Here is a 15,304-nt window from a genome sequence, read left to right as displayed (position 1 = left end):
CAGTGAGCAGCCGGTCTGTATGTGGGATCCGAACCCTCGGCGGGAGCGTCACGGCGCTCCAAAGTGGTGCACTGTAGCAGTGCGCCACCGGGCCGGCCCGTGCTGAGGAGTTTCACACGTACTTTCCATTTCAGTTGTGCTAAAACCCTGATGAGGTAGGAATTGATGTCCTCATCTTACAGATAAGAAAACTGAGACTCAGAGTGCTGAATTTGACCAAAAATACAAAAGAAGTAGAGGACTGACATCTGGGTTTAAGCCTAGGACCAGCTCCACGGCCATCACCTTGTCCCCAGCTGGCCTCTGGGTGTCATGGACTCCATGTGCCGCCCCCGCTGGAGGCTGTGCCCCATGGTGACTCAAAGACAAGGCCATTCCTACCCCAAGGTGTCAGCTGGGAAATCCCAGTGCGAGAAGGTGAAGGCGCTGGAAGCTCTTGCGTCCTCCTCGTGTGCTCCCGCAGGACTCCGCTCCTTCCTGAATCCCTGTCTGAGCCTCCCTCTTCCCAGGCGGAATGTCCCCAGCCTGCCAGGAGAAAAGTCAGAAAGTCAGGGGAAGACCAGGGCAGAGTCCAGGCAAGGAGGCCAGACCAGAGGACTCTTCAGCTGCACTCTGGGTCTTGGGAGAGATGCTCTCTCTTCCCCTGATGGTCCTTGTGTCCTCCTCCTCTTCCTGTGCATAGTGGCCTGGCCACTGAGCACTAGAAGGAAAGGGAGGGCCTGGGAGGACAGGACTGAGGCAGCCGCCAGCAGTGTCGGGTCTGGGCCACGCGGACCTAAGGGAGCTGCGGGGCTCCTCATGCCTCAGCACCACTGGGGTCTCCGCTGGGCTCAGGCCACCAGCCTCATGGCTGCACACCAAGGGACCCCGCCCAGAGGAGGGGTGTAAACAGCTGGGCCAGGAGTCAGGTGAGGGAGCCAGCCAGTGATATTTCTGTAGCTCGTGGAAACTTCCATTCCTGATTACTAACCCAAACTGAGGCATGTTGCTGTCTATGGATGATTTTATTAAATATGTATATATAAATAAGTGTAATACAAATGTCATTCCAACCTTTATAAGGTGAAATTCAAACACAGCAATGCAAAGACCTACACCTGACCACAAAAACAGAACTGTTCGAGAGGGGTGGGGGAGGGGCAGGATTTAGCCACTTGGGTGCAGCATCAGGTGTGAAACGGAGGTGGGCGACCCAGGTCCTGAGTGGGTCTGCTGTAGAAGGCTGAGGTCACCTTCTACTGCCAGCGGAGGCAGTTTCAGAGTGGGGGGGGGGTGTGTGTGACAGCACACTGGGGCACCGAAACCTTTTTTTTTTTTGTATAGACTTTATTTTTTAGAGCTATTTTAGGTTCATGGCAAAATTGAGCAGAAGGTATGGAGAGTTCCCATGTAATCCTGTCCCCACATGCGCACAGCCTCCCCCACTATCAACATCCCAGAGTGGGACAGTGTGTCACAATCAGCGATCCTATGTTGACACATCATTGTCACCCAGAGTCCATACTCCATCAAAACCTTTCGGTGGTGGGGCTGTGGGACCTCGGCGTGGCTCCTGAGGCCTCGGCCACTGCTTGCACCTGTCTGGAACATCCGCATTCTGTCCTGGGAGGACGCCCCAGAGGGAGCCCAGGAGGCTAAGGGAACCTAGACTGTGCCACGTAGGAAAGTCTTCCCAAAACTCAGACACATTCACCCAGAAAGAAGGGAAAAAAGAAAATGAAAGAAAGGAAAAGGCCCCTTGATTGAGGGCCACGTAGCCGGGTCCGGCTATGTCAGAGGCTACTGTGGGAAGGGGACTCCCAGGAGGAAGGAAATGAGGGAGCTAGGCTTCTCCACGACCCAGGGAGAGACCCCCTAGAAGTAGCTTTCACTGCCCACTGAGGGCAGGGAGGACCCCCAGGGAGGGAGGGCACCAGCGTGTGGGTGCCCAGGGCATTGCCAGGCTCTGAGGTGTGTGGAAGCATCACCATAGATACAGTGTGTGCATCTGCTGCTGTTCCTTGGTGGGGTAACAGGGACAGCCTGGGACCAGGGTTAATGCCATGAGCATTAAGGAATTTTTAGCCAACCTGGAAACTCTCAGAGGGGATGGCGGGGCTTAAATGTGACTGCAGCATCCTCGGGAAGCTGGCTTTGCACACAGGCGCTGTCCATGCTTCTCAAAGCCAGCCCAGAGTCAGTGTCGTTGGGAGTAGGCTGGGGAGGAGAAGGTGCTGCAAGAGGCAAGTCCGATGAGTTGTTAGCCTGGCGTCTGTCACCATGCACACACCTTCTCTGGAGTACAGTCTGAATAATCAATAATAGAGCATCAGCATGTCCCTGTTCTAGTGCTGACCTGCGCCCCTCCCCACGTTACCTGTCGTAGTCACTGTGCCCAGTCTTTCCTGCGAGCCCCTGCATCCCCAGCTCCCCCTGGTCCTCTCCTCTGCCTCAGTTTACCTTCCTTTCCCCTGGGGGTCCACCCAGCTGGGCTCCCAACTCTAGCACACCTCTTCTCTTGTCTTGATGATCATTTGCAGTTGGTACCCAGCTAACTTCCAATGAGGACTTGAAGGAACTTCCGTGATTACATAAAAGGGATTACAAGGAGATAGAAATTGAAGATATAATTTTAGAATAGTGGAAATGCAGACCTAAAGGTCCTCACATATTAAGTGTTTAAACAGAATTTGTGACTATAGAACAGGAAAGAAAGCCCTCCCCAGTTACCCCCACCCCTTCAAATCCTCCCCAGCATCGCAGCGCCTCGCTGGTGCCGCCTGACTGCTCAGCAGCTCTGTGCGGGCACAGGAAGCTGCACGCCCCGCAGGCAGGGCCACGTCTCCCAGCTCCCAGACATCCCCTGCCTCCTACCACCTGGCCTGACACCTCGCAAATGCTCCGTAAATATGTGTGGAAGGAGTAAGCGAATGAATGGATGAGTGAATGAATAGTCCTTTTCAGTTTGGTAAACTGAGACACAACAGCTTAAAAAAACAAGCAGTTTTTTTTTCCTGAGGTTCTCTATGGCAAGCAAAACAGTACCCTTTCAGAGACAGCTATCCGAACTTCCAAGGGTCATTTGGGAGGATCACATTAGTAACTCAAGCATGCCAAAACATTAAGAGGTTTTAATTGTTGAACTATTATATCCTGAGAATCTAATTGTGCTGGTGAATGTTTGACAGGGTTTCTCTGGAGAATACAAAAGATCAAATCCATAAAACTCACATGGATGGAGAAGTCTTTGTTTGCTAGAGCTTCCCAGAATTTGAAGAAGCACACAGTTGTGGAAATTCATCTTTATTCCGTAATTGACACAAACTAAAAGCCTGTAATATTTGGTAGAACTGAAGGGCCCTCTACTGGCAATGGAAGTAAACTATCCTATATAACTCCTGAAAAGTTCAATTATGAATTAATTACATTTAATTGTCCATGACCTCAAACTATCTGTGGGTAATTTAAATGAAGCCTTATCATAGCTAAAGGAAAATTAAAAGAGCAAAGGATACCATTTTTCATTAGCAAATTGGCTCAGAGATTTTATTGTGAATACTCATCAAGAACAGTGTAAAACTCCTGATCCCTCGTTTGCTGCTGGAGAGCGCAGACAGACAGACAGACCCTGCAGGAGGCCAGCGTGATGGCAGCATGGAAGCGAGACCTATGTCCAGGCCCTTGGACCTGCAGCTCCCCTGCAGGCAGTATCCTAAGGAAAGGGTCAGCCAGTGCCCAAAAATGCCTTTCTGAGCACTGTTTGATATAGTAAAAAGATAGCCACCATCTAAATGCTCAAAAACAGGAGGATAGGTCTCATAAATTATGGGGCTTCATGTTAAAACGATGTTGGAGAAATTAATTTTGTGTGAAATGAACAAAGCAGTCTATGAAGCAGTGCGTGTGGAGCGGCCCATTGTTGTGAACTTGGGTGTCGAGAGGGTCTGTAAAGGTAGTGATTGGAGGATTGATCCTAGACAGAGGGGGAAAGGTGTTGTTTATGCCAGTGAGTCTACGCTGAAACTTTCACTAGTGAACACTACTTTGGGGATAACTGTAAGAAAAGACCTCATTCCCAGCAGACGTGCCACCGACACCCTTCCTGCAGGAGCAGCCATCCTTCCCTTCCCTCTCTCTCCAGGGTCGCCCTCACCGGTCTTCCCTCCCCATCCCACAGAAACCTCCAGACTCTTCCTTGGTGCTGACCCCGCCCTCAGCCCCAGAGCACACGGCTGCCCTGCAAAGGCCTCACGTCTCCCCCACCACCCAGCCTCACTGTCGCCCCCACTTCCTGAAGAACCATCCCTGTCTCCTCGGCCTCTGTCCCATTCACACCTCAGCTCCTGTCCCCTGGCTTCTGTCCCCTCCACACCCTGCCAGCCCACCAGGGACGTCCTCATCCCCCAACCCCCTTCCCACAGCCCAGCTGCTCCTGCCTGAGGCATGGCTCCCTCTACTGCTGCTCTTCCTCGGCACAGGGACCCTCCTCTCCATCAGCATCTTCCCATGCAGTCCCTGGTCCTCTCTGCAGCCCTTGTCCAGCCGTGTCCCACTCTCCCCTTGGCTCGAGATGCCTCCCATCCTTTCTCGTGGCTTCCACTGTGCTCCTTTGCTACAACTTGGAGTCCCTGCCAGCCCCTGCCTCGCTCCACCCCCAGGCCCCGCTGTCCTCCGGCCTGCCCAGCTGCCCTCAGGCTGGTGGTGGACTCAACTGTCCTCACCCTCCCATCCCTCACTGGTCCCTGTTTGGATTCCCCATCTTCCCTCTTCCAGGGTCCCCCACCCCACTCCACAGCCAGTTCTCCTGAGTCTGGCTGGTTCTAAGTGTCCCTGGCGTCTCTTTCCTGCCCTCCGTTCCTGTCCCCCCCCCGCACAGCCTCCTACCTCCTCCTTGCAGAAGCCCCTCGGCCCCACCGCTCCCTCCGCCCCGGCCCACACATCCCAGTCCCCACACGGCCACCCCCACATTGTGCTTCACATAGTCATCAGCAAAGTTCTTGAAGAAAGTCCTTTCCAGGCTCCACAGCTTCTAGGGCAAAAGCAAACTTGTAGCATGGTCATGGCCTTTTCTGAGCCCTTCCAGCAGCCCCCAGGAGCCCCACGCCCATGCACCTGGCTCCCATCTGGGCACCTCCCCACTCCAGGCTGTGCGGCCCTTTGGAGGCTGTGGAAAGTCTGCCTGCTCTGACCCCCGTCTGCAGTCTCAATTCCTGGCGACCCCCTTACCCACTTCTCCCCTTTTCTGTCATTGGTGGTCCTCCCTGACACCCCATTTTCCTTGAGCCACCCTCACAGCTGCATGTCTGCCCTCCCCTACTGCCGGAAGGCCCCTCGAGGTGAGGGACGTGCATTGTTGACCCTTACGACGCTGGCACTGAGCACAGAGCTTGGCACACCAAGGCTCCTCCAGAAATGTTTGTGAATGAAAAAGGCCTCATTCTACTTTCTGGGCCAAAAGTAGTAAAGCCGGTTCTTCCCCAGGACAGCCTTTCGACTCGTTGAAAACCGCTAAGCTGCCCCTTGAGTCTTCTTTTCTCCAAGTAAAACAGCCTCTGTTTCTGAATCCTTCCTCGTGGAAGCGGTTTTCTGCCTGCCACTGCCCCGGCTTTTCATGCCCCTCTCCTCTCTGCCCGGAACTGAGCGTGGTCACCAGGGGTCCTGTGACCAGTCGGCTTCCCCAGAGAAAAGTCAGGAAAATCGGAGATTCACGCTCTGGAGGACAAGACAGTGATGGTTGTGGTGTTCTTTCTGCTGGGGTGAGACATGACGGAGGATACAGACCAAGGCTAGAAATGCTTTGGAAGAGGCATCCTGTTGCCATGACAACGTGCAGTGTAACTCCGGTTGGCAGCACAGACTTGGGGCTCAGGCAGATCCAGGTCTCACTCCGGCTCCAACACTTCCCTGGTGCTGGGGGGCACAGACTTACCCCTCACATTGCTCGGCCTCAGTGACCTCATCTGTGAAATGGGAAGAAGCCCTCCCGGCACAGTATGTGGCATGTGCCCAGTGAGGAGAGAAGTGGTCTGGGTATCAGAGCACTTCGCACATGGACATCAGTTGTATTGTTATCATCAAAAACACTCTAGGGAAATGTTTTTTGTTTTTTTCTTTTTTTAATAATTGAGCCCTTCCAAACCACATCCCCCCAAAGTTCCCTGCACAGCCCTGTGCACCCCCAAACAGGTGAATGTCCTGGGAAAGGAATTCCTTCCCAGGCGTGAGTTAAGAAGCACAGGAAGTGTGGAATTCCCCCACTCGTTCTAAAGGAGCACGAGAGTTAAAGGAACAGACACTAACTCTCACGGCCACTGGAATGGTGCCGCCAAGCTTGCAAAATAACTCCAAACCAGGGGCTAGAAATAAGACCGTCCGTCGCAAAATGATCCTGTTGATAAGACTGCTGTTTGTCACGTCTGTCTGTGCAGTTTACTGTGTTAAAAGCAGAAGGAGAAAAGTGATGCAAAGCTGCCTGGCACGCACGTCTGCAGTTCCCTGCAGGAAGAGCGGATCAAGGGAACAGCGGCGCGGGGACGGCGACTGCGGAAAACTGCTGCTGCTGCGTGGGCACAGGAGAGGGTGCCCCGCTGCCCCGCAAACACACAGTTTAGCCCAAGACGACAGGCAATTGTTTATGTGAAAATTGTCTTTCCGTTGGTTTTGGTTAAAACTAAGATTTTTAAGAGGGACTGAAAAGAATAATATTTTGCCTTTATTATTATAAATTATCTTTTTTCTAAGAAGCTCCAAGCCTTCTATGTATAGCATCTCATTTTCTTATTTACTTTTGGGGCTGGAAGTAGGGAAGCTTTTGACTTAAACTTGAAAGAGCTTTTTGTGAGCAGGGGCTCCTGGAGTCTGCCCCCTCGCCCTTCAGCCAGACCCCAGCTGCAGCGCACAGGCCATGTTGGAAAGAAGTCAGGGGCCGGGAGAATGGAAGAACTGATGGACTTGAAAGGGATTAGGAGACAGTGGACAGACTGGGGTTGTTAGGTGTGGGGAGAGGTGAGGGTGGATGCCCACCTCTGTGGTCTGGGTAGGAGGGGGTGGGTCCCCTACGCAACTAGTGGGAGGCAGGGCTGCGGGGTGGAGGAAGAAGGGTCTAGCTTTAGCTGTGTTGAGTTCTGAGGCTTCTAGGAGGCAGACACCATGTAGGGATGTGAAACTCTGGAGAAGGTGTGACCTGGAGCTCCAGATGCAGATGGGGATGTCACCCACTCACAGAAGCTAAATGAAGCCAGAGAGTGGGTGAGATCAGCCCACAGGGCTGCATTGAAAGGGGTGCGAGAAACCAGGACAGACCCCGGGGAACGCCACCATCAAGGCCAAGCTGTGTATACCTAAGCGAGCACGTAGTAGAAATCTGTGCTTTAGGGCGGTGGTTTCTGACCTTGGCTGTACTTGAGCATAACCTGGGGAGCTTTAAAAACTGCTGACACTTGGACAGCACCCCAGTTACACCAAAATCTCAGGGCTGGGACTGGATATCATAGTTTTCAGAGATCCCCAGGCGACACTAGTGAGAACCACTGAGTTGTTGGGAAAGAAAGAGGCTGCTTCCTTGTCTGGGTCATCCTCTGCCCCTCATCACTTACAGTGGTCTCTTTTCTCCAAATTCCAAGCACACACAGTCACCAACATTACCTCGTACTGTCATCCTCTGACTGGCATATCCTTTTGCATGGTTCCCAGTCGAGGTGACGATTCTGGGACCCACCTCCTGCCCCTCTTCCTGTCCTCGCCACCCTAGCAGAGGGCGTGGTGCCTGGACATGATCAATACAGATCGGCTCAATGCACAAAGTGGAGCATGTCCACACTTCCTCCTGAACGCCTCTCACGCCTGGTCTTTCTCCTGGACAGTGACCAGAACGCAGGACTTCCAGCTCAGAGGCCCCTTTCAGTCCGCATTTCATGCACAGCCTTTCTGTGTAGAGTCTTAGGATGTTTCAGCCAGAGATGCACTTAAGCTGCTTTGTCGTTTGAGAGAGTTGGTTTTATTAAATAAGAAAATCACAGGTGAGGAAGAGAGAGAGGGAATTCTGTAGCGTTTTGTCTGCTTTATCGGTGAAAGCTCGGGGCGAGGTGGCCTGGTTCGGCAGCGTCACCCTAGCCAGGAAACCATGTAAAACAGTACCCCAGGCAGAGGGGACAGTTCCAGATAACCTGCTTGGAATTTGGAGAAGAGAGCACCGTGTTCAGGGCAGGGGCGGGGGCAACCAAAATTGTTTTGATCTGTTGCTACCACAGTCTGACTAAATTTATGTGAATTTGCCTCTTGTCTTGGACTAAACTGTGCGTTCACGGGGGCAGCAGAGCACCCTCTCCTGTGCCCACTTGGCAAGCAGGGGATTTTCTACAGTTGCTGTCTGTGTGCCTCTGTTCTCTCAGTCCAGCTCTTCCTGACAGGAACTGCAGACAGCCTTTTTATCTATTGATCTAAATCTACGAAAGAGTCAATATCTATCCAGATTCTGGCACCAAACCCGGGCCCAGTGGCCAGGCCAAAATAAATCACCCACCAATGCTGGCCACCCCCAAATTCAGCAGGACCAGGGGTGGACAGTCCGATGTGGGAGAAACGATGGCCCATGAAGGAAGAGGGCAAGGCCTTTGGGATTGGAGGTGTGGGTTTGGGTCTTAACCACTTACTCATCTCTCAGGCCGTGGTCCTCTCCCCTCTGGAGTGGGGGCTCTGAGCTTGCCCTCATGTTTGCAGTGAAGGGTAGATGAGAGGACCCACGCACGTGGCCCCGCACCTCCAGCATAGACTCGGTAGCCATCAGCCTGGCCTTGAGTCCTGTCTGCCACTTTGTAGCCACATGACCCAGGCCACCCCTTAACATCTTTGAGCCTCAGTTTCCCCACCTGTAAATGGGGCTGATGATAATGGCTCTCCCATCATAGGGTTAAGGTGAGGATGAGAGGGCTATTGTGCACACGTGTAGTGCTGGAGGAGGCAGCGAGGCTGCGTGCTGGCTCAGACCGCATGTGAGCCATGGGCGACGTGTGTAGCGATGCTGGCTAACTGCTGGTGCCCACCGTTTTCACCACACCACACTGCCTGGAGACTGGGAGCAAAACCTGGGATTCTGAATTCTTAAACTCTGTGGCCACGGGTCTAAAAATAGCACCTACCAAACAGTGCTTGGTTAATACGATTTTCCTTCTGCATGTCCTTGCATGTTGGGGTCTGCAAATGCAGATGGCCCAGGGGCTGGACCGGCACAAGGATCTGGTCCACCGATGTCCACTTTTGTCTTTGAAGGCGCGTAATCAGCTTTGTGGCCCCAACTTGCTATTTGGTGCCGGGGGATGGACGCAGCCACCGTGCCCCTAGAGACTTTTGTACCATTCACTGAATGACTCTCTTGGTTTAAAATTGTGCCTGATGCCTTAATGATGTTTTAAGAAATACAAAAATAGGAGGACATACACTGTTCACTGCAGCTGAAACGGCTTTTATCTGTCACAATTTCATACAAAGCACAAATTGTTGTGAAAATACCTGAACTTCACTGTCACAGGGGTGCTTTGAAGAGATTGTTCGATGTGTGGCAATTATTCACGGGCCCACGGTAAGTCCATCCAACTCTGTCATGGAGCCCCGCCGTCCAGGGGGAGCCGTGGTCACAAAGGCACAGCCAGACGGAGGCCAGCACACAGCGTTGCGGACCTTGTGCTGAGATGGCTTTCCTCGTGGCCAGCGAGCTGGAATGCGCCTGGAACTGTGAGGCGGCTGCAGTTAAAACTCGTCGCCCCGTCCCCCATTCATTCTCAGCAGAAAACTATTGGTATCTTTCAAGCCAAACCAAAGCAGGTCTCAGGGTCCTCAAGCAGAATGTTTGTCCTCAGGTGTGTCCTGCCCTACAGGACAGGCCCGCCAAGGGGAGGGAAGACCGGGAGGCCCCACACTGCCGTGAGGGAGGGGACACGGTCGGGGCAGGTTCTGAGCTGCAGCGTGCATTAACATGCATGTGCCATGGGGCCATGGCAGGTGGGCAGCTCAGCCTGGGTGCTTGTGGGAGCCGTCACGGACAGCCGTGATGAGATCAGATGTGCACCTACGAGGGACGTGCTTTCACAACCAGGGTTCTTCTTGCTCCTCTGCAGGTGGCTCGACAGCTCCAGCCCTCCGTGTTGTGGATCCAAGACACAGAAAAAACCTTCTACAAAAAAGTTCCCAACACTGAGAAGCTGGTGAGGGCTTCCCGATCGTTTCTTCCTATGGCTTTTTTCCCCTCCAAGGGAGCCCCTTACCAGAGACTACCTCTGCCCTTCGAGAAGGTCCTGCTTTTTCAGGGGAGGAAGGAAATTTCAGGGCTGTTTAATCTCCTGCAGTGGTCTCTCTCTGCCCTGAGTACTTGTCTGTGTTTGAAAGGATCCAGTGGTCTGATTTTATGAGGCATAATTTAGAAGAAAATGAAAGAAAAGTGTGGGAGAAGGGGGTGGGGGGTTTTCCACCCAAACATATGACTCAGAGGTAAGAAACAATTTAGAGAACTCTGCTCAGTTAAAGCAAACGGCACACATAGGAGCTATTTTAGGATTTCCTATTGTTCATAATAATAAATAGCAAAAGGCCTGAGATTTATGAACAAAGACCGTCACAGAGCTGCTAAGTGCACCGCACTCGGGCCCCCAGGGAGTCGTGGTTCGATTGCTTCCTTCCTTCTTTTCTCTCCTTTCAATGGCCCCCTCCCCCGTACTTCCCCCCACAAATCACCAGCAAATTTCCCACAAGTTAAAAAAAATTTGCAGATACACATGATTGTTATTCCACACCAATTTGCACCAAAGCAAATAGTGGTTAACTGTGAATTCCTGATTAAATTCATAAGGATTTTAATCACTTTTGATCCTTATGTATTATACATCGTTTTTAGCAGATAGAGATGATTTGGATAGAGAATGAAAGCTCAATCTTTTCTCCCCCAAATGAGCCATGATTGCCCTGTCATTTCAGACACTCTTACATGGACTCATTTATTATTTAATATGGGAATCCAGTAGCTAGCTCCCTCTGCTGGCAAAGTTGCTACACTGGAGAAGAAAAAAAGGTTCACATACATGCAAAGTGGATGGCAGGAATCGCTACGAACCAGACCATAAATCTAAGGAGAAATGCAAGGAGGTGTTTAATCCAAGGTGTCACACATCCGAAGTCATTGGAAGTTTGGCTCATTAATGGGCAGGGGCTACTCCTGTTCCCAGCAGACATCAGCCTGGGTAGTAGGAAGACACTGGCCTGGAACTCAGGCCAGCCATTCCCCTTAGCTGCTGTGTGTCCTTGAGCAAGTAACTTAACCTCTCTGAGCCTCCGCTTTCTTAACTATCAAAGTAAATGATTCCAGTCAGAACAGGCTCTGAGTTCACGAAGCCTCCCTCACATTCTCTCCCATGACCCCTGCAGCTGTGAATTTGCTGTCAGCAATTCCAGCTGTCTGCTCACCTGCCCACCCGAGTCCACGGAGCATCAGAGATGTGACACGTTTGTGTATAAGAGAGAAGAGCACTAGGAGAGGGCTGAAAAGGGGGCTTTGCGGGCACACTGGCAGCGGCGAATGAGGTATGGGCTCTGTAGACACGTTGCAGAAAGGGAGTTGACGGGAAGGGGCAGGAGGCCGGCCAAGGAGGGAGGTGACAGTGGAGAAGACAGAGCTGATCTCCAGAACGCTCCCCTGAACCCGCGCTTGGGTTGCTAGCACAGATACTCCATCAGCACCACGCTGGATTCCCACACATACTGTCCATGACTGGGTCTGTTCCTGTAGAAAATGAAGGCTTTGGTGACAGTTTTGTGGTGGACGGATTGGATACTTACTCTGTCCACTTCTGCATTGGAAGAGTCCACTGTCTGCCAGGGGAGTTAACTGCATCAAAGACCACAGTCACGCCCTGAGATAAATCCTGGGGTGTACAAGCAGGCGGATGCCCTGGGTCCCCGAACCGGCTGAGGGGCCTGAGCCGTGAGAGGCACCTACACCCCACCCAGCAGCCCCAGCAGGGAAGAGGGGCAGGGGAGGAAAGCATTGCCAGTGCGTCCCCAGCTCCACGCGGGAACCGGCACTCCTCTCCGCCCCACACCGTGCAGTGATGGCAGTGATGGCATCAGACCTGCTCCCCGAGAGCAAGCTGCGGGGTTCCTGCTGCCTTCCTGGGACTCCAGGGCCAGCCCTGGGCCAGCTCTGCTCCTCTTCCCAGCCTCTGGCCTGAGTCTTCCAGGTCTTACCCCAGCTCCTCAGCTGCCCCAAGTCGCCGCGAGCATGGACATCCACGTTCTGAAGGTGATGACCAAAGCCAAGGGCAGCAGCCACATGGGTGGCGAGAGGAGGCAGGAGGCATCACTTGGCCACCCACGGAGCCGTGTCCTCTCTCCCACCTGCCCCTGCCTCTGTGCCAAGGGCTGCCCTGGTCCCAGAGGTCCCAGAGAAGAAACCAGGGCTAAACTTGCCCAGGGGCAGCTGCCTGCTGGATTTGAGGGATTCCAGGAATGCCTCTTGAAAATCTGCTGTGACTGATCCACCCTCCAGTGCCTCCACTTGGGGCTAAGGCCCCTTGCTGTGGTAAAAGGCATGAAGCTCACCTGATCATAAGCAGGAGGCGGTGGAGAAGGCCAGGCGGGCCGCGATGGCTCCTGAGCCTGGAGCCTCTGTCGGGAAGCCAAGCTTCCCGGGTGCAGGGACACGAGGGACTGCTGCGGCAGGCAGAGGAGGACCCCAGCAGCAGGGGAGGCGTTAACTGACCACCTTCTCTTTCCCAGGCATGATTCACAGATCAGGGACACTCCCAGCAACCCTGGGAGGTAGGCATTTTTTTCTCTGTTGTACAGAAGACAGAGGCTCTGAGAGGGCACACGCTGGTTGAGGGGAGTGCCAGGACTCAGAAATAGGCCTCTCTGGATGCAGAGGCCGAGACCTTCCCCCCTCCTGGGTGCCGCTCACAGGCCAGAAACATCTCGTGCAAACCACCAGCTTCCCCTCTGCCCCACAGGCCGGCCCTCCGGTGAGCTTGAACTACCCCATGTCCTCCACCACCCTTCCTCAACCCCTGGGTTCACTCTAAACCTCAGCCTGAAACTGCCTTTGGGGACCTCTTGTCTTAGAACCAGAGATGCCCCTCTCTAGAGTTCTCCTGCCCACACCCCGCTCCCCTTGCATTTCCTCAACAAGCCTGGAGAAGCCCTTGTGCCTCAAGAATTTCAGGAAAGTCCAAGCTCCGAGTACCCGCACCCCTGCCACTTTGACAAACACAACCCTGCCCCTGGCAGATGCCCGGACAGCGCCCCTTCCCCTTCCCTCCTCCCAGTGGAGAGCGGCCGCTCCTCCCACTCCTCCCATCTGCGGCTGCCCTGCGATCAGTCCCTTGTCTGGTATGGGGCGGAGGCAGCAGGGAACGAGGCACAGCAGTCTGCTCCTGCATTCTCCGCACCATTACCCTACACTGCTGCAGTCAGCGAGGGCCTCCCTGACGTCGCCACAGTGCCTCCACACAGGAATGGCTTGCTTTGTTGGGGCTGGCTGCGGTGGTGATTTTGTGGAGCTAACAGCAGAGAAGCAAACTGAAATTGCTGTGTGGATGCTAGCCACTAATTTGAAATTGCCCACAGTAACACGGTTGTGCAGGGCTGGCAGGCCTAGTCATAGGGGCAGAGGCTGGAGAGGTGGCCTGGTGATCATGGGGATGTTGGCTTGTGTGATCAATGAGATCATGCAGGTCTCATGCACAATGCACAGCTCTGAACTGGAACAGGAGTGGCTGGGTGCAGGGGAGCTACTGACTGAATGAACACACCTCTTATTTCCATCCCTTACTAATGGGACTGCACCTCGCCATCAGCAAGGATGTCACTCTGGACACAGCCCAGGATCAACATTTGTTACCCAAATAGGCTGATTAATTTCAGGTGTCCCTGCCATTTCAGGACTCTCAGGTAGCAGTATCAACTCCTGCCTCGGAAAGGACAGGGACCACACCACCATCACCATGGCAACTGGGCTGCTAGGGCTGGGCTCAGACCATGCAGGTGGATCTCTGCTCCATGGAGTTTCAGTCTCCAGCCTCACCAGGACCCTCACATCAGCCATTCTTCCACTAGTCTTTGGGCATCTCACGTGCACCCCACACATCCCAGGCACCCCCATCATCTGCTTTGTTCTCCATCAAGCTCCTTAAGAGACTAGTCTTATCTCACCATCCCCACCCACTGCTCAACCCCCCACCATCAGCTTGCTGCCCTTGCCACTCCACAGAGATTCTTCTCACAAAGTTCTTCTTTGACACAAAAGAAGTACAAGACTTCTCTGAAAAACTAGAAAACATTGTTGAAAAAAATTTGAGACCTAAATAAATGGAAAGACATTTTGTGTACATGGATTGAAAGACAGTATTTTTCAGATGGCAGTAATCCCCAAATTGATTCACTGCAATCCCCATCAAAATTCTAACTGGCTTATTTGCAGAAATTGATGAGCTGATCCTAAACTTCATATGGAAGTTCAAGGGCCCCAGCTGAAACAATCTTCAAAAGAAAAACAAAATTGGAGGACTCACATCTCCCAGTTTCATTTTCCAACTTAATATAAATCTGCAGCAATCAAAACAGTGTGGTAATGGCATAAGAAGAGACATATAGACCATTGGAATAGAACTGAGAGTCCAGAAATAAACCCTTCATTTACAGTCAGTTGATTTCTGACAAAGGTGCCAAGACAATTCAATGCAGAAAGAACAGTCTTTTCAGCAAATGGTGCTGGAACAACTAGATAGCTACCTGCAAAACAATGAAATTGGACCCTTACCTCACACCATATACAAAAATCAACTAAGAATGTACCAAAGACCTAAAAGTAAGAACTAAAACTATAAAACTCTAAGAAGAAAATACAGGTGTAAATCTTTGTGACCTTGGATTAGGAAGTGGTTTCTTAGATATAACATAAAAAAACACAAGCACCAAAATCAAAAAAAAATTTAATTTTAATTTTTTTAATTTTTAAAATTTTTAATTTTTAATTTTAATTCATCAAAATTAAGAACTTTTTTGCTGCAAAGGACACCATCAAAACTGTGAAAAGACAGTCCACAGGATGAAAGAAAATATTTGCAAACCATGTACTGGTAAGGCACTTGTATCTAGAACAATACTTACAACTCAAGAATAATAATAATCAACAGCCCAACTTAAAAAATGGGCCAAGGGCCTGACTGCACATTTTTCAAAAGAAGATACACAAATGCCAAGTAAGCACGTGAAAAGATGCAAAACATCATTAGCCATCTGCGCAGTGGGAGCAAAAATGGCCAAGACTGCCTCGGGAAGTGTG

General features: G+C 52.0%; 1 protein-coding gene across 1 annotated transcript in view; it reads left to right on the top strand.

Moving 5' to 3' along the window:
• Nucleotides 1-15,304, top strand: part of IQCA1 (IQ motif containing with AAA domain 1) — a 172,559-nt gene that overhangs the window by 138,415 nt on the left and 18,840 nt on the right. Inside the window, exon 17 of the mRNA XM_008574644.1 lies at nucleotides 10,092-10,178. Within this exon, the coding sequence (XP_008572866.1) occupies nucleotides 10,092-10,178 (87 nt within the window). The remainder of the gene's footprint in view (nucleotides 1-10,091; nucleotides 10,179-15,304) is intronic.

This window comes from Galeopterus variegatus, unplaced genomic scaffold (assembly GCF_000696425.1).
Source record: "Galeopterus variegatus unplaced genomic scaffold, G_variegatus-3.0.2 Scaffold57, whole genome shotgun sequence".
NCBI lineage: Eukaryota > Metazoa > Chordata > Mammalia > Dermoptera > Cynocephalidae > Galeopterus > Galeopterus variegatus.
Note: the sequence above shows the minus strand (reverse complement) of the source record. Positions and strands in the feature narration are given on the sequence as shown.